The sequence below is a fragment of the Pteropus alecto genome, unplaced genomic scaffold, assembly GCF_000325575.1.
Source record: "Pteropus alecto unplaced genomic scaffold, ASM32557v1 scaffold88, whole genome shotgun sequence".
Lineage (NCBI taxonomy): Eukaryota > Metazoa > Chordata > Mammalia > Chiroptera > Pteropodidae > Pteropus > Pteropus alecto.
The window spans coordinates 18,600,882-18,620,570 of NW_006494611.1; the positions used below are offsets into that span (position 1 = coordinate 18,600,882).

General features: G+C 38.4%; 1 protein-coding gene and 1 pseudogene across 7 annotated transcripts in view; one reads left to right on the forward strand and one right to left on the reverse strand.

Annotated features, from left to right (window-relative positions):
- SGMS1 (sphingomyelin synthase 1) overlaps positions 1-19,689 on the forward strand; it is a 258,907-nt gene that overhangs the window by 229,119 nt on the left and 10,099 nt on the right. For all 7 annotated transcript variants that reach the window (XM_025042272.1, XM_025042271.1, XM_025042273.1 and 4 more), the window contains one exon: positions 8,406-8,523. In XM_025042272.1, coding sequence (XP_024898040.1) covers positions 8,406-8,523 — 118 coding nt within the window. The remainder of the gene's footprint in view (positions 1-8,405; positions 8,524-19,689) is intronic.
- On the reverse strand, positions 7,517-7,635 carry LOC112474272 (annotated as a pseudogene).

Consider the following 19,689-nt stretch of genomic DNA (forward strand, 5'->3'; position numbering starts at 1 on the left):
CCGATATTGCAAATTCAGTAATTCCAGAAATTTGGCTTTTAAATTACCATAAGTGTATTAAGGGGAAGAGAGCAAAAAAAATAACGTAGATGCAATAAATTAGTTTTCATGAGTTCATTTTTTTTATTTATAACACTGAAGAAAAACAAGTAATGCATCTTTTTTTTTGTAGGCAGATCAGAAGATAAAGGTAAAAAGAAAAAGTTATTTCTCACATTGCTAGAGATAAATGATAATGGTAATATTTGGGTTCATATCCTTTTTTGTATTTTTCTGTTTATGCTTATGTATTCATAATATATATGTGTATTTTTAAATAGTGCAATATTTGCCTTATATTTTATACCATGCGCAAGTATTAACTCTTGCCCTCTTCTCTCAAAAACCATCATGGATGTCTGTCTAATTGTTCTTGATCTGATTTAGAAGTCACCGTATCTGTCCCCCACCAACCTATCAGTATGGTGACTACAGCAGTTAAGCATGCAGTTATAGTATAAATCTTACTAGTTTAAAATGGTTCTCTCTCTCCAGCCACCTACGAACTGAATGAGTTTGGTCAAGTTAGTTATGTGGTAGCATTGTTTCTTATCCTACAAAGTGGGAATGAAAAAATAGTGTCTGTCTCACCATTGTGCGAATCGAGTGGGATGATATATACAAAGCACTTGACTGAGTCCTTGGCATCCTCCTGGTTCTCAAACCTGCCTTACTCCCACCCTCATCTTAGCAAATGGCATCTCTGTCCCTCCTGGCTCTCAGGTCAAACATCTTGGTTTTGTTCTTGGTATTTGCTTCTACCCCATATCTGATCTATCTGTTAATCCCACCACTTCTTATCAACTCTGTTGCTGCCCTAGGCCTAGCCACCATTGTATTGTCTCTTACCTGGGTTGCTGCAGGAGCTTCCTGCTGGTCTCTCTGTTTCTGTTCTTGCTCCCCTTAAGTCACTTGTCGACTTGGCAGACAGAGTGTATCACCGTAAGAGTAAGCTGGTGTGCATCACTCATCTCCCACCTCATATAGCTTTAAGGCCAAAGTCCTCATGGTGACCAAGGAGTCTTGTCAGACCGCATGCTATTTCCTCCCAGACCTCATGCCCTCATGCACTTCAATCCCTGTCCCACTTGCTGGTCAGCAAACACCCATAAATGCCAGCCTCTAACTCAGAATCTTCTCCCACAGCTGTCCTCACGGTCAACCCCTCATACACAAGGACACCTTCTCTGGCCAACTTAGCCCCAAATTGTAACCTCTCTTCTCCCAGTGACACTTTTGCTTAGTTTCACACTTTAGCACTTATCTAACATGCTCCATATTTTACTTATCTTGTTTATTGTCTGCCTCCTCCACTAGAATACAAGCACCACAAGGCAGGCTTTTTGTCCATTCTGTTCACTGCTATATTGCTAGTGCCCAGAATAATGCCTAGAACATATATTTTTATTACATGAAAAAAATAAAATAGCAGCAATTAACTTTTGTTGAGTGTTGCACTATGCTAGTTTCTGTGCCTAGATTTCAATAAATATTAGCCACTGCTGGTAATGTATAGGCTTATTATGTTTCTAGAGACCTCCTGTTAAAAATGAGAGTATGTTACTTTTAAGGGTAATCCGTTAGCCTAAGAGCAAATATTAACCATTCAGTTCCACTAGCTGTGACTGAGCAAGCCCTTGAGAGTATGCTTCAAGGTGGTTGAGTTTTGATGAAGGGAGGGAATGAGGAAAGATCTGGGTAAACATATACATATTTGCATTTAATATACATACACATACACACACATTTTATTGTTGATGTATATACACGTACATATATACATGTATTTTTTTATTAATAGCCTAAAATACCAACAAGAAATATATAACCCCTTTTGTTTTGTACACATGTATGTAGCAGTTTGCGGATGATACTTGATTTTAATTCTTCATAACTTTCTCAAGTAGATCATACTGATGTCGTCTTTCAGATCTTATAGAGTAACGTTTTTTCTTTACAATACAATCTATATTTAACCCAGGAAATACCATTTTTTTAAAAGATAAGTTGAGTGGAGACAATTGTGATGTGTTCTGTACAAATTCCCTAAACCAAGATCATTTCCTAAACTTAATCAACGGTTACACTATATTGCAGATCTTTTACATGGGGCTTGAGGAAAAAGCAAAACAAAACTGAGCCACTGCCTTTTTTTTTAACTTGACAATTTGATTAGAGAAAAGAACAACTAATTGAAAGTGTAGAGACCTGGGTTTCATGTGGCTCTCTCATTGATGGACTCTTGTCCCATGCTAGTACTTAAATTCTTTATATCTTAATTTTTCCTCCTGTAAAATGGGATAATAATACATGCAAAACGGGAGTGTGATTAAAATAATTAACACCAAAGATGTAAAATCTCTTTGAGTTGGATTTTAAAAAGGCAAACAGATACTTTTTGTGTGTGCGTGGACAGACACGTTTCTGAGCTGGGTGCATGGGTATGTCTCATTCTTCCAATTCACATGCGTGGGTATGCAGGAAATAGTAAATGAGTTATAGGTCTCCTAGGAGATCATATATTTTTACTTCTCTGTTTGTTCTACAACATTTATTCTTTCCCTTTCATTTGTTTTACAAACCTTTCCTGGAATTTTCTTTCCTAAAGTACTGAACAAAGGCTGGTTTTTCATGACTGACCATCTGGAGCAGTTGAGACTCCTGTGATGGGTGGAAAGTACACACAGTGCAATAAAGAGACAGGGGAGGGAGGGGAGAGATCACAGCCCAAATCTCCAGGGGTGTACAGCCCTAATTGAATGAATGCAGCGATCTTCGCAGGTGTAAATTAAAATATAACTGCAGAAAAGATATAGACTAAAGGATAGGTGAACATCAGGGCAGGTTAATTCTGACAGATAGATGGAAGAGTTTAAAGCAGGGGTCCCCAACCCCCAGGCCACAGACCGGTACCAGTCTATGGCCTGTTAGGAACCGGGCCGCATAGCAGGAAGTGAGCGGTGGGCAAGTGAGGGGAGCTTCATTTGTATTTGCAACTGCTCCCCAGTGCTACTATAACCATCTCAGCTGCACCTCAGATCATCAGGCATTAGATTCTCATAGGAGCACGGATCCCTGGTGCCAAAAAGGTTGGGGGCTGCTGTTTAAAGGACAAACATTTATGGAAAGAAACAAGTAAAAATTATCAGGGAGTAAGAAGCAAAGTTCTACAATCCACAGGACTGTATGATATTGTCAGTATCAGGTACTGTTGTAAATCTCACTGTGACTAAAAGATAACTAAGTACGACTTTGCTTAAGAGTTGCTTCTAATATAAGGGACAAGACCCTTGACTGGTAATGGTGATGCCCATCTTATTTAATAAAAATACCATAAAATAGAAACCAAGTTGTGAAGTGATTTGAAGGATTAAGTGGCTTTACCCAGTTGGGGACATCCGGAAGATTATACAGAGGTTGTATTGGAGGTGGACAGATAGGATTATAGCAGACGGGATGATGGGAGAGACCAGGGAAAGAAATCTGCTGGCAAAAGCAAGAAATGGGGGTTTCAGGGAACAATGAGTGGCTTCTTTTGCCCAGGGTAGTGAGATTCACTTCTGCAAGATAAGACAGATAAGGTAGCTTGGGGTCAAGCTGAGAGGAGCCATGAGGGGAGTTTGAACTTCAGTAGGCAGTGGTAAGCAGTTGTCACAATCCAGGGAATCCAAGGGCTAGTAGCGAGGAATTAAAGGAAGGAAAACAAATGTAAGAAACTCTTCGGACTTGGCGTCAACAGAATTTGGGATGCGGGGGAGAGGATTATGAAGAAATAAAAACGGGCTATGTTTTAGAGCACCAGGGAACTGCTTTACCGTAGGTGGTCTCTCGGAGACCAGAATGACAAGCAGTGAGTGCTCTGAGAGTCCAAGAAGAGGGAATGGCTGGCACAAAGATCCTACCTGAGGCAGGAGGGACTTTGCACAGGGTGTTCAAAGAACACCAAAGGCACGGCACCGAAGCTGGATTCTAGACAACGAAGGGGAGAGCAGTAGGAGGTGAGGTTGGAGCGCGGCGACCAGATCATCTAGGGCCAAATCATCTTGGTGAAGGAATTAGATTTTATTCAAGATAACATTTGGCAACCATTGGAGAGTTTTAAAAGACATACTCTGCTTAATTTTTTCAGAAAAGATGATTCTGGCTGCTCTCCGGAGTGGATTTTAGGGAGGCTTGGGTGGAATTAGGGACAACAGGTCATTGTGGAAATTTAGGCAAGATAGAATGTTGAGAAGTGGACGACATTTCAGAATGGCTGATTGAACCTGGGGGCAGCAGGTGGTGAGCAGATTTAATGGGGCGCAGAGTATGCAGACAATAATGAAAAAGGATGCGTTTAGTGTTGGACGTCTGGAAGGATTTTTTCAGTACTGTAATAACTAATGGAGTTATTAAATTATTATCAGAATGCATATTTTGTAGAGTTTTGGGTCAGTATGAAGTATGACATAAAATACTAACTTAGTGATAAATCTGAGTTCAATAGATTTTGAAATGTAATTTAACGTGATAGGATGTTGGCTCATTTATAGGTACACAGCAGTGTAGTCTCATAAAATTGGTAATTTTTATACAATTTGAAGCAGTTTGCTGAATTTTTTGTCTTGTGTAATGTATTTCCATTTTAAACTCTCTGAACCACATTTTTCCCATCTATAAAATAAGGATCATAGCCATGCATTACAGGTTGTCCTAAGAACTACATGGCACAGAGCTTGGCATGCTGATGAAGAAGCTAATTTACAAGGAAATTAATTGAGATGGTACAGGTCACCCAGTAGATCTTTGTTAAGGTAGAGCTAACATCTGTATAAAGATAGGCTCAATGACTCCTTGTCCATGCTGCACACACTGGAATTGCTAATCAGAGACCCGAATCATGCACCAGCCTCCATGATGGCTCAAGAGATGTGGGCCTCTCTGATTCTGTGTTATAGTTGGGTGTTCTCTCCCACTTGTATATTGCCTCTTAGCTTGGGATTGTTGCTTAGTCTCACTGCTGTTTCAGGCCCTGTTTATATCTGAAAGCCAACAGCTGCCATAAAGAGCTTGCAGGCCAGTTCTGAGCACTGAATGCATTATGTATATGTTCCGGCTATGGATTAGTTGCAAGAGATAACAAAAGAACTTTCCAGTATTTTAATATTACTTCCTAGTATATTCATTTCTTTCATCACTTTTTCTTTAGAATTTTAGACGGTTGTAGCAAATGCCAAAAATAATGTAGTGTTACTATTTTAAGTCCAGTTTTAATAGTATTTAATGAAGTTCTGAATACTTTTTCTTTTTTAAGTAGGGATATTCGAAAAATAAAGATGTAAAGAATATAGTAAATAAAAATAAGTCACCTGGACTGCACATAACATGCTGTTCTAGCGAGTCTTAATAATTATCTATAAAACATTAATACTTTCATTACTATTTCTTTTTAATCATGTTTAGCAAATATGTTTTCCTTTTCTCTCAGAAAAAGTAGTAATGAGCCTATTAATTCAACTACCTGAGAGAAGAATAGATAACTGGGACCAATACAAGGGTCTGTGAGGTGTGATAGTCGTTGCAAAGTTTGAGCAGACGGGCAACAGGCTGCTTTCTGACGTGAAAAGAGAGATGTATTCTACATGAGAAGAACACCATTGTGCTTTTGAGAATTGTAGCGTGCATCTTCTTGGCATTCATTTAATCTCTAGTAATATCATTAATATTTCTTCTATGGCTTTTCTTGTGGCATTGATATATTTTTAACCACTTTAAATCTTTTTTTAAACACATTTCGAATTTGTAAACCTTTAAGTAAGAATTCTAATGTGTGAAATTCTTTGATTAAGGAAATAAATACCTTCACTGCATACAACTCTGAAACACTATTATATCCTGCCCTTTAAAGTTTATGGTTAGGAGATTCTTGTTTAACATTATATAGTGAAGATATTCTAAGCTCAATTTCAAAAAGAGTAAGTAAATGCCAAAGATCAGAAGATTCTTAAAAGCAACCGCTTCCAACTTATGACCTTGTTAACATTGATTAATTCACATGGATGAAGTCATTTGACTTTTTCACTTCAAGTCAAATACTAAATGTGACTGAATCTTCAGTGTTTGTTACTTTAAAATTTTTTTTGTAAAAAGATTTGTCTTTTCTCATCCTTTATCATTTTTCTCACACACCTCATTCTCAGATAATTCTGAAATCCTTTCACAGCTACTCATATATAACTCAAAATCGAGATACAGAATTATCGGTGCTGTGTGTGTGTGTCTTTTGTATACCATGAAACAATCAGGCAAAGTGTTTTTAAGATAGTATTCTTGTTTTTGAGATAGTATTCTTGACCAAATTGAGTGATGGTAGTCATTTTCTTTGTTTTTCTTCCTCGAAAGAGATGAACAGATCTAGATTTAGCAAGTTTCTGTCTGAGATGTTTCTTATATATTATCCAGGGAAACTGCAAGTCATTTCTGTTTGAGCAGGATGGCTAGAGAGGGCATTTCTTTTTAAGAAAGATGACCATTACATCTTAATATAAAATTCACTTTGTATTTCAAGTATTTTTGTTAAAAGACATTTATGGGCTAGTATTATTCTCTAGTATCATCCCTCTTTATAGTGTTTCATTTTATCATGCTTTTGTCATACTTGAAATTAGAGGCACACACCTTTACAAGACAGCTTTATGCTGAATAAATTCTCACCTTTGGAGGTGGCATACAGAGCTTTACTGAGAAAAAATAAGACAGCCTCTATGGAAAGCAATTCTGACCTAGTTTCTAAAATCTGGATGAGGAGACAAAACACCCAGACTCTACCCATACAATCTTAATTTACATGAACTGTGTACTTACAAGTGAAATGCTAATAGAGTTGGTTGGATTATTTTTTAAATTAATTTTTAATCACACAAGTGACATATCACTTCATTCCTCTCATTAAAACAAGCAACACAAATGATACAAATCCTTCTCCAATTACCTCACTTCAATAAGAATATCTACCCTGCATAAAAGTAGAGCCACATTGTACAATTATGGAGTGATCAGATATTCTGTATTCTCAGAGGAAAGCCTGTCCTTTGTCTCTAATATTTTTTGTTTGTTCGTTATTATCTCAAGTTGCCCCAGGCCAAGGAAACATTTGAGTTAGAGGAGATCTGCAGGACTATGATTCTGACCTGTGGTAGGTAGAGCAGGATAGAAGCAAAGAGGAAAAGAACACTCTTGTCCAAGCGTACACTGAAGTTTGTACAACTCAATCTAATTAAATTAAACCTATGTGGAATTTGTTACTAGAAGTTATTAAACTCAATATACATGTTCACAGGTATATATCTAATCATTTCATTAGAACCACTAATCAGTTGGAATGGAAAAAATAAATTGCTTTTTTTTTTTTTTTTTTTTTTAGGCGAGGCAACCCTTGGTTGACCTCACAGATTGCAAGGACCTTGTCAGCTTACAATCCCTTATTTTTTATTTTTTACACCTACAACACCTGGTCTTCCTAGGTGGTCTCCCATCCAAGTACTAACCAGGCCTGACCCTGCTTAGCTTCCGAGATCAAACGGGATCGGGCTTGTTCAGGGTGGTATGGCGGTAAAAAGATTGTTATTTAATTCTAGCTTATTTCGTTATTCACTATAGACTATACATTTGATGGCTACCATTGTGTGTGTATGGCAGGGATTTTTCATACATTATTTCTGTTATACCTAGTTTACAAATTAGGAAACTGAGACTCAGATATATAATAGTGTATCCCAAGGCCACATAGTAAACAGAGAGGAAAGTGGGGGTTGCATGCTGTCATTCAGACAGGCTCTTTTCTTGGCATCATGCTTCTTCAGAGATCAGCTAAGGGAATCAGTTTCTAGGATGTACAAATAAAATTGTTAAATGCTGTTGGCTCATTAAATGTCAGAAAAGTTTTAAATTCTCATTTTAATGTCATTCTAATTTTTTAAACATCTTCCCTTTTATGACAAAAAAAACATTCTCTAAACATTTAACCACAGGTACTGGTTAAACATTTAACCACAGGTATTGGTCAGTGGGCTCTGACCAATTCAGATGGGCCCGACTTGTATATCAGTTGAATGTCAACTCAGATTTAAGGCCTTAGGAAACCTAAGAAATAACAGTATAGAGCATTTTAAACTCTGGCTAGTTAATATATTTGTTTAAAACCCCAACACATCATTCTCAAAATTCTCCACCTTAGTCTGCTATTAGCTATAGTTATAATATGCTGATTTCAAGCTCTCAAGTAGTTTTTTGGGTTTGTCTGTTTTATCGGGTCATTGAAAACGTAAAGTAAATGAACCTGCAGAATTTCATGACTGAGTGTCTGCCCTGTTTTTCCCTTTTTCCAGGTCTATTATTAGCAGAAGATTTTTCTGCATAGTTGGCACGCTGTACCTGTATCGATGTATTACAATGTATGTAACTACACTCCCAGTACCTGGTATGCATTTCAACTGCTCTCCGAAGGTAAACCATTCCTCCCTGTAATTTCCCTTTTTGTTTGTTTCTTGTCTTGCCCAGGGGTCCTTTGACTAAGGCCAAAGGTGAAAATTTCTCTATCATACAATCAAGTCCCTCCACCCTCATCTGGGAATGTTACTAAGCAGTATGGCTAGGTGGCCCCACCCTTCTCAGAATTTCCAAACCCTGTTAGTGCTTCTCAGCTGGGGAAGTATGTGGTCTCGTCAGTGTGCTGGAAGCAGTTAAGCTTTGTGAGTGGGTGTAGCTCTTTGGATTCCTGCCAAACTTTTAAAATATCATTCACTCCCTTGACACAGATCCAAAAGCTTTTTATATGGCTTTTCCCTCTCTGACATGGAAAGTTCTGTTTCAAATGACATTTTTTCCTTCTTTCTATTAATCCGTACGGTGGTAAATCTGTAACAGCAGAGCAAGAGACACTCTTCCTGTCTCCTTGCATTCTCCACCCACCCAGACAAAATCGCTACTCTCTAGGGGTGCATTTTGTCTATTTATCATTCTTCTCTAGTGACATAGAAGCGTTTCTTTAAAATAAACTTCATTCCTCTCTTATCACTACCTTTACCTTGGGATCATTTCAACTTGGGAGATCACTGGGATTTTATGAAATAATTAGCAGGAAGTTTCATTTTAAAAATGTTTATCTACAGTAAAGCTCTTTAGTGCAATAGGAAGTAGAAGAGAATAGTTCCCTTGATTTGGTTGGGAAAAGATAAGGAATACTATGATGTGTTTGGAATCGTTTCTTTGCATTGCCGTTGTGCTGGTGAAACACCCATGCCCTTTCAATTTTATCCCTCCATACTTTTGTACATTCCAGAAGGGATATTCTCTCTGTTAGAACCTTGGAAGAGGGCCGAAAATTTGACTTTGGGTTTTTAAAGTTTGGATTCCTTTAGGCTGTTGTCTTACTGTGGTCCCCTTTTCTTCCTAGACTTGCATATGTGCTCAGAGAGGTAGCTAGTTCCTTACTCCTCTCTTTCCATTTTTGCTACAAACTATTTCCTTAACTCCAGAGGAGCTGTCATCAAGAATGAACTTTCCGATGTTCCACTGTCTGCAGCAGCAGTCCTGCCTCTCTGCACCTCCCGCCTTGCTCTTTCTTTCACGCTTCCAAAGAAGCCAGCCTCACATCTTCTCTGTCCTCTGTAAAATCTCTCACGCACTTGCCGGCGGCTCCTGGGTTATAGGAAATATCTTGTTATCGTTGAGGATCCAGTGATGTAGACTTGCTGGGAGGCTGGCTTCTTAAGCAATATGTTCTCAGTATAGGATGTTCACCTAAGTTTAGTTTAACTCCTTTAAAAAGTTTGTCTGTCTGTGCTTGGGAAATTTCTCCACCAAGGAACAGGCCATGCCAGTTTAGGCAGATGTGTGATCTGGCCAAGCACACGTTGAAGCTGGATCCAACATCGAGGACTAGTGCTGTGTGGCCTTTCTTCCTACAACCAGCTCTAGCTTTGTTTCTTCTTAGGACCTCTCCAGCTCCACCCTGTTTCAGAGAAACTCAGGTTTGGTTAGCATTGGCACTTGCAGAATCAGCTTGAGTCATCAGCATATCTAACCAAGATCTTGTGACTAAAAACAGCTTGTGGTTTTCTTGATAAAGGCAGAGGTAATAGTGGGCACTGTGCACAAAAACCAAACCCAAACATGCCACTCATTTGTTGTGTTGCCACAAACCCCAACTAAAGCCATCATTCCGTGACAGTCTTCAGGAAATCAGAATCTTTAAAAGTATACAGGAGAAGGTAAAATGTTAGCACACCTTAGCAAAAATTATCCGTTAAAACTCATTAAATCTAATTACTCCTTTTGTACAACAGGGCTTTTAAAAGAAAGGATTCAGGAAACAATTTTTTTATTCTGAAAATGTTCAAGTGTTTCCCAAAGTAATGAAACTAGTTTAAGGAACCTCCATATACCCAGCACCCAGATTCAGTGATTATCAAGATTTGCTACATTTGCTTCATCTATATTTTTTTCCATTTGAAGTACTTTTTTAAAAATCCAAGAAAAGCTCATTTTATTGCATATACTTTAGTGTACAACTAAAATTTTCAGACATCTTATTGTGTAATTTTAATGCTATTGGTACATTCAACACAATTAGCAGTAATTCTTTGGTATGACAATTACCAATTCATGGACTATCTTGATTGTCTTAAAATGCCTTTTTTTTTTTTTTACAGTTGGTTTGTATAAATTAAGATGCAGAGTCTTTACATTACATATAGTTCTGTCTCTTAAGTCTCTAAATTCTAGATCAGTCTTCTTTTTTTTTTTTTTTTAACCCATCAGTAACTTGTCAAGATCGGAATGGTTGTCCTGTAGAATATCCCACGTTCTAGATTTACCTGTTCCTTTCTTTCTAGTATCGATTAACTTCTTTCTCTCTCCTCCATATTTCCTCTAAATAGAAAGTTGGCTCTGGAGACTTGATTTGATTTAGTTTTACCTTGTTTGGCAAGAACAGTTTACAGGTAAAACAGAATGATTTCTGAAGCTAGACAGAAGAGTTAGAAAAGTCCCCTTGGAACGGCAGATCAAGCGTAAGAAATTTAGTGGTCAGTCAAGGGCTAGAATGCTTCACTGAACAGTGTCAGAAGGGAGAGAAGGATAACAGTGGAGGGAGATCCCAGAGACCTGCTCTGTCTACTGTAGAGTCATGCCCAGGGCTGTTGCAAAACTGACAGGAACCTTACTAAAAGTCATGTAGTCCAATGTTCTATTTGCTGTCTCTCAACATCCTTACCAAAACTCGATCAACCTCTCTCTGAGCCATTGCGTAGAGAGGGAACTTATTACTTTGTAAAAACACGAACCTACCCAGTAATAGAAAGAACACTGAGGTCAGACTCAGGATGATCTTGCACAAACACTTACTGCGTGGCAGTTGTATTTAACATCTCAGAGAATCAGTTCCTTTATCGGCAAAACAGGGCTAATGACACTTTTTATATCTGTCTTAAGGAGTTGTGAGAGTGAAAGAAGGCAGCACGTAGGGGTTCTGTCGATGTACAATGCTAACAGAAACAAGAAGAGAACTTGGTGTCATTATCACGCTTCAACCCCAAGACTCTCATCTGTTCATTATTCACAAAATGCTGTAGTCAGGCCTCAAGCTAAGCCACTGGCCCTGGAGATGGAAAGAAAGAGACAGATTTGAGCAGTGTTTAAGTGGCTGAATCAATACAACTTGGTACTAAATTTGATGCTGGGAATGAGGATAGAAAGGAAGGATTTCAAAGGTGACTGGTTTTTACCGCTGTGATAATTAATTATAAGGGAAGGAGGAAAAGGGAGTTAATGACTTCAGATTAAACAGAGTTTGAGGTACTTGTAGGATATCCAAGTAGTGGTGTCCAGGACAGTTAGCAATATAGATCTGAAGTTGAGGGGAAAATCAGAGCTAGAAATTAAATATTTGTGAATCATCATAGTCTAGATGGTGTTAAAGCTGTGGGTATGAATGAAAGGCAAGAGACAGGACATAATAGTATAATGCTTCTAGAATTTAGTATTCCCTGATTCGAGTCACAATTTAAGGCCTGTCTTTGGTAGATGCCCTTACAGTTATCAATCATTAAACTACAAAGGAAGATATTTGAGCTTTAGAAAATAACTTTTGGTCTAACATAGGCATGTGAACTTAAACTTGGTTCTGCCATCATATTAAATCCCATAGTTAGCGTACTTAATTTTCCCGTTAATGCCGGTACTCAAAATGCATGGCTTCTAAGAAAAATGTTCCAAAAAGAATGCAGTAGTAATTATGAAAATTGTTCCTATTGTTCATTCATTTAATCGTAGTCTTCGCTTTATAAAATGTAATAGCTTGGAGGAATAATCTTTGCGTGCAATGATTCGGTGAGGAAGAAATGACTGCAGCAAAGACAAGCCACCGGGAACCGTGGAAGGGAAGTAGGTGTGTTCAGTTCCTGATTAGAAATTTCTGGGAAGCACTGGCCCTACATCCTAGTGTAAGGATGTGCCAGGCTTACACCAGGGGCAGCCAAGTTTTTGATACCTTGATTAGCCCACATTAATCTCATCACAGCTTTTCTCCAAGGAGTGTGTATACAGACTCAAAAACAACCTCTTGTCATCTTGTTCCAACTGTTTAGGGTTCCATTAAAAAAGGCAGAAACAGTTAAGAATTGTTTGGTATTCTAAGCTTTCTGTCAGAAGTTTTTTTCTAACTGTTTTAGCAAACTCCAAAAGGAAATAAAAAACCTACCCTCGATTCACAGACACCCTTAATGTTGATGAAGAGAGAACTTATGTCGTTTTCATCTCATTTTAATAATCATATGGGTTAATCTAATGACTAAGCATTAAAGAGAGATGCATGTTAGGTTCTGTTTTATGGTCTCCACAGTGACTTTAGATTTGAAAACCTTCAGAAAGAGAGAGTTATGTTACTGCCAGGATAATTAGCTGGCTAATTCATTAATCTGACATGGTGTTTTCAGTGAAATGATTCTCTTGAACTTGAAAGACATATTTTTGTTTGTTTGTTTTCCTCCCTAACACACTTGAACATAGCCCACTGTTGGACAGGGGTTATGTTTGGGTGGCTTCTGAGGTTAATTTAATTGTTCAGTAGAGCATTAAAATACAAATGCAATAATAGAAAAGCCTTCATATTCTCTTCTACCAGTCAGTTTTTCTTCATTGCGCAAATTAGAAAGATTGAAGCATCTCCTTTATTCACTACTAAGCCTTGATGTGACAATCATCAGCCTAAAGCTCTCTTAGTGGCATGAGTTCAGACTTACAAGGCAAAAGACTCATTGATTGCTCTTTAGGATTTTATACCTTTTTTAGTTTTCTTACATTCTCAGGTAGCAGCATGAGCGTTCCAAGCTGCCCTCCACACTAACAGATTTTGATATTCTGATTAGCTCTTGCTAACCTTATCAGTATTTCAGAATATAGCTTGTATTCTGTTACCAAAATAGCTTCATGTCATCTGTTGAATTGTGTGAAATTTAAATAGTCATTGATTTTACCTAATTTTCTGCTTGCCTGCCAGTTTCTTATTGTCAGTATAATTTTCCTTTTTGTTCATTCTCACTTTTTCTGACATATAACTTTACATTTCTTTACACTGTCCTCTTCCTTTTGCAGTGATAAAAAAAATAAAAATGCATTAAAACATTTCTTTCTCTTAAAAAAAAGATTATTTTTTCTATTTAAAGAAACTCCACATTCATTATAGAGTCATTGAAAAAAAATATAAAAAGAAGAAAATTTTTATAATTACTCATGGCCTTATCTACTATTAATGTTTTAGTATATTTGTTAGTTCTTTATGCATATTTTCTTACTTCTGATTATGATTTCTGTATAATTATTTCCGTTTTCTTATAGTTAACATTTGATATATGCTTTTTTATATGATTTTATAAACCCTAAACTTTCTAAATGCCTTTCTTTTTTAAGAGAAATCACCTGGGAGGCTCACACTCACAGATTGTGAGGCAGGGAATTTCTGGATGTGACTTCTTTTGATAAACAAGCAAGTTGTATATTTCCTGAATGAACATTTCTAGAGAACATGTCCTGTGCAGGGTAAATTTTGAGGCTACACAAATATACAAGACAAGCGCTCCCTTCTTTCACAAATGGGCATCTGGAAGCCACGGCAGACATGTAACCAGCAGATTACTCGCCGACTTGTTCAATCCTCCCTGCTATAGGCATGTGGGGCTCAGTTGCCAGGGAAGCACAGAAGAAGGTGGCATACTTCCCCGGGTGTGTTGGCTGCTCTGAGGGAGGGCTATCTGAGCCAAGTCTCAAAAGGATGAGTAGGAGTTTGCCAAGTGGAATCGAAGAGAGGAAGAGCTTGCCAGGTGGAGAAAACAGGAAGGGTGTGAAAAGGAGTCGGGAGGAGCAATAAAGCTAGGGATGCCTAGGCACGTGATCCTATGGGTTGAGTGGCCAGAGACAGAGCCAGAGTGGCAAGTTGTGGACAGATTTTAAGAGGTCTTGTCACCCTTTTAAGGAGTTTGGCCCTAGAGAGCCAGGCAAGGTTTTATCAGGAATTATTACGTGATCACATTTGTCTGTTAGGAAGACCTTTCTCTAGTGATATAGAAAGTAAGCTGTTTGGGAGAGAGGGAAGGAGGTAGACTTAGCATCGTGCTGAACTATGTGTACCTGTTTTGTTCCAGGCATGATTCTAAATGTGTTGTTTTCATTTAATCCTGACAACAGTGAGTGGGAGGAAACTGCCATTGCTTCATAGATGCCTAACCTGCCTATTGTCTCACAGGTACTAGCACTACTCAGTGGCAGAAGCAAAAAGTCTGGCAACGTCTCTGTTCCTGGTATTTCATATGAAGACAGATGAGGCTGCTTTTGTGTGGTTGTTTGCACTACAGATGAGGAAGGCCTAGACCAGGGCAGAGAGAGCCACGTTTGGGAGCCATTGGGAAGGTGACAGAGATTTTCTACATGGCAACAGCCATCTAGTGTGAAGAGATCACCAGAGTCAGAAAGCAGTCACTAAGGAAATCCAGAGCCTCAGAAGTGACAGTTCATGACTCTACATGAAGTGTTACCCTTTGTGTAAGAGTACAGGCAGATGGGCAGCGGGACTTTCATCCCGAGGAAGGGTTCCAGAGATGCCCAGACACTGCAGGCCAGCGGCTTCCATTCAAAAACCACATTGTCCTGCTTGAGATCCTCCCACTGGCCACGTTCCAGACGATTTGAGTGTTACAATGAAATAATTACAAGAATTGATTACAGTACATTAATAAAAATTTTTAAAATCAGTTTTAGGGGAGGAAAACGAACTAGTCGATGTAAAAGAAATATTAGAAAATCACCATTTTGCAACCACTATAGTAATAATTCAAGCAAGAATCAATTGATGCTAAAAGATTAAGTGAAAGGTTAGGGGTCATGATGTTTACATAATTTCAAAAAAATCAAAAATTGCTTATTAATTATAAATGGGCAGAGGTGTGTGTTCGGTGGAGAATCTGGCAGACAGTTCCATAGCCAAGGGGTCAAACCAGTAGCTGAACAGACAATATCTGATGCTTTTTGATGGGGTGCACGGAGAAGGACATATCATTTCTGTGATACTATTGCCAGTTACATTTAACCCAAATTTAAACATAAGGAAACAATCAGATAAAACCAAATTGAGGGACATTCTATAAAGAAACTAGACTGGGCTCTGTCAATATCATTTAAAAAAAAAAAAGACTAAGAAACTGTAGTAGACTAAGAAAAATTAAAGAGCATAACAAGTAACCTCAATATGTATTCTCTGACTAGATCCTAGATTGGAAGAAGAAAGGTCTACATTGTTGAGACTGTTGGGCAGTCTGAATAAGGATGTCTGTTAACTGTGATAGTACTGTATCATCATTAAATTTCTTATGTGTGATTATAGAGGAGAATGTCCTTGTTTTTACATTTATGAATGAAGTGTCATAATATATTCAACTTATTTTCAAATTGTCCAGGAAAAAAGTGAGAGAGAAAACAGAAGCAAATGTAGCAAATTGTTGGTAGTTGATGAGTCTAAGTGAAGGGTCTACTGTGTTCATTATACTCTTCTTTAGATTTTGAAATTTTCAAAACAAAAATCAGGGAAATTTTTTTTTTTTTAAACTTCAAGACCAGGTAGGCTAAAGGATCTCTCAACACTTAAAGCAAATATAATTTTGTTGAGGGCAAATCTTGCCTGGCCGAATTACTGGGATTTCTTTAATATGACAAATAAGAACATAGGTAAATGGGAAATCCATAGCTGACCCTTATTTAAGATTTTATGAAGACTTTGATAAGTCTCCTTACTAGAGGCCATGAAAAAAATAAAAGTTTTTTTATTTTTGGTTGAGGATCAATGTTTTATTGCTGGTAATCTCTTAGAGATGACTCCCCACCCCCACCAAGAAAACCTGCCTGGCATGGGAGTCGATGGGTACAGTTGATAATGGGGAGGTGTAGAGGGCCAAATACAGCAGAGCTTGGTGTGGAGGGACAGGCCTTTCTAAAAGCTGTATATATGAGTCTAAGAGTTTGTGCATAGCAAAGTCTCTACTTCAGATCGGTTGAGGTGGATGTAATATCTGTGGGTGAAACTGAATCCCAGAAGTGAAGTGATTACCATCTAAAGGAAGAATTCAGAGTGTCTCATGATCACAGATAAGCAGCTATGAGGGCTGTGCGTTTCAGGAGAACCATCCAGATTTCACGTGTTGGCTGCTAGGCATTGAGTTCGTTCTTAAGGAACGTGCCTGCCCTCCCCTCACCCCCAGCACTCCAAAATTATTAACCTAACTTGGTAATGGTAGTACTGCCTAGATTTGTATAGCACTTTATAATTTTAGCAGTCACTTTACAAACATTATCTGGCTTTGGTTGATGAGAGTTGAGGATGAGGAAGTGTTGTTCTTGCCGTGTTGCAGATGAGAGAATTGAAGCTAGAGAAAATGGTTTGTCCAGAGCCACCTAGATAGTTAACCCAAAATGAAGGTTTGGGGAGTATTGATGCTCATTGTTGTTCCAACGAAAGTAAACTTGGTTACCTTTGCAACATCCCTCCAGCACAGCACAGAATAAAGCAAGGAAAGGTAAAATCAAACTGAAAACACCTTGTTTAAGCAGCAAATGAACAAGACAAACAAAAACACACAGACACAACAGTTTAGTGGTTACCAGAGCGAAAGGGGAGAGGGGAAGAGGTAGAAAGGGTACAAGGGGTCAAATATGTGGTGACAGAAGGAGATTTGACTTTGAATGGTGAACACACAATGCAATATACAGATGATGTAGTATCGAATTGTACACTCGAAACTTATATAATTGTATTAACCAATATCATCTCAATAAATTTAATTTAAAAAATTGCTGAATAGTATAAACAAAGGCAGAAAATGGACGATTTGTTTATGAAAGAGTTCCACAAAAATAGCTTTTATAGAGATGGGAAAGTTTGATTTAAATGGAGAAAACACTTATGAAAAATAGATCTTTAGTGAATAATGAATAAATATTGTTTTAGCTAGTCAACTATATTTAAAGGACATTTGTAAAATGGATTAAATTTCATTAGAACAACTAGAAAAAACGAACCCGGAGACGTCGTCCAGCTTTCGTCGTTTGGGGAGGTGTTTGCGGCAATAGAAGGCTCTTTCCAGGGACAGGGCAAGGTTGTGTAGGTGAGAAGTGAGACGTCTCAGCTGAGTTACCGTGTGAAACAGAGAAGCCTCTCAGTTTATTTGCTCATCTGTAAAATGAACATCATAACACCAGCTCTAACCGTATGACAGGCTTGTTGAGGTAATTGATGGGAAAACTTAAAAAGTTGGAACTTTATACAAACAAAAGGTAATGTCTTATTATGTGAAGCCACCTTGCCACCTTACCACCTCTTTTTTTTTTTTTTTACTGCCCAATTAACATTAAGAAAGTATGAGAAATTAAAAAGGGTCAGTTTTGAGCCCCTCACTGCTGCTGTGAGATCTAAAGCATTTGTCAAACTTATAACACACTGCCTTCCCTGTGGGTCCTCAAGGTCACGGTAAAAGACATTTTCTTAAATCATATTCTTAAGTATCCATCATTGACTGGACAGGCTACATGCTAGTTGAAATTCAAGAAGTAGCATAGTTTTTCTGTTTGGGGTTTTAGTCACTTGGGGTGTTGAAGTTGAGGGGGAAATTGCAATGTATATAGTGTGTGTTTCTCAGTTGCAGGCTATTGGGATATGGATTGACGGGGGGTCCCCTGATCATCCTGCTCCCCAATGCTCGATTCCCATAGCAGGTCCAACCTTCGGTCTGGGTGTTTAAGAGCAGTTGTCTTGGTATATCATGGATGATAGTGAATTTTCTGTTTTGGAGGAAGATTGTTCTTCAGGAACAAGACAATTATTTGCCCTGGCAGTGGTAGGTAGATTCATTGACTGAATGAATGAGTGAGTGAATGAAGTACTTCAAGAGGCAGCTGGTTGTTCATGGTTGTTGGAATGGGACGTAGTAGCATGACATTACCTCTGTAAGGTACCTAGGCTGCTCAAGGAAAAGTTACTCTATTTGTATCCAGTGTCTGATTTACACAAGCTTGTGAGGGACTGGCAGTGCACAGGTAGCATAGAGTTGTGCAGGCAGTACATAAATGGAATCAGAGAACTCGGGCCACATTCCTAGCTCTAACCCTGAACAGCCAGGGGTCCCAGGAAGCCTTGCTGATTCTTCTGGGCCACTGTAAGATGAGGCATTGGTAAAGTACGAAGATTATATTAAATAGAATTTCTACTCCTCAGCACTCACTTGCCGCCTTCATCAAAGTTATACCAAAGCCGTTGATCTATGCGGCACTATCTGATGAGTTTTGATTCCAGGTTTTCCATCTCCTACCAGTAGTGGGTGAAGCACAGTGAATATCCAACTCTTCAAATGCATTTATGAGAAGAGGCAGTGCACTGAGCTACCTGCAAACTTGAATGATGGTGAACAGACTATCATCAGAGTGCTGTGTTATTCAGCATTGAAAAAAATAGTTGGGGAAGCCTGTTTTTTAATAACCAAAGGCTCTCTGGCTCAAACTGTACTGGAGTGGTCTCTTTCATTCAGAAGCCTCCCCTGCCTTCTGCTCTGTTTCTTTATGTGCCTTGTTTAAGTGATTTGGCCAGTTTTCTTAATCTCTTGGCCATTCATTAGAAGTTGAAGAAAATTGCTTTATTTTTACTGAAAACTGACTTTTTTCTTTGATGCTAGGAGACTGTAATTCACATACTAGAGCTATGAGACCTTGTCACAGCTTCGTAGTCTACTGAGAAAGTGTTTATATGGATGCTCCCCAAAATATCTCTGCTTTCAAAAATGAACATTCAAAAGCCTACTGATGGGGAGGTTACAGTTCCTGTTACAGTGGAATAAGTACACTTCATCCTGATCTCTCACGGTTTGCAACCAAAAAATACTGGACAGAATGTATGGAGCATTCTTTGTTTGAAGATTGAGAAATCATAGCGTAGCAGGCACATTGGGGAAGGAAACTGAACTGAGAAGTATGAAAGATCCAGCCATGAGTTTTCTGTTTTCTTTTTTTCTCTTCCTATATCTCCTGCCTGCACTCAAAGGCCACCTAAATCCCAGAACTGCAGAACTCCAAGAGAAT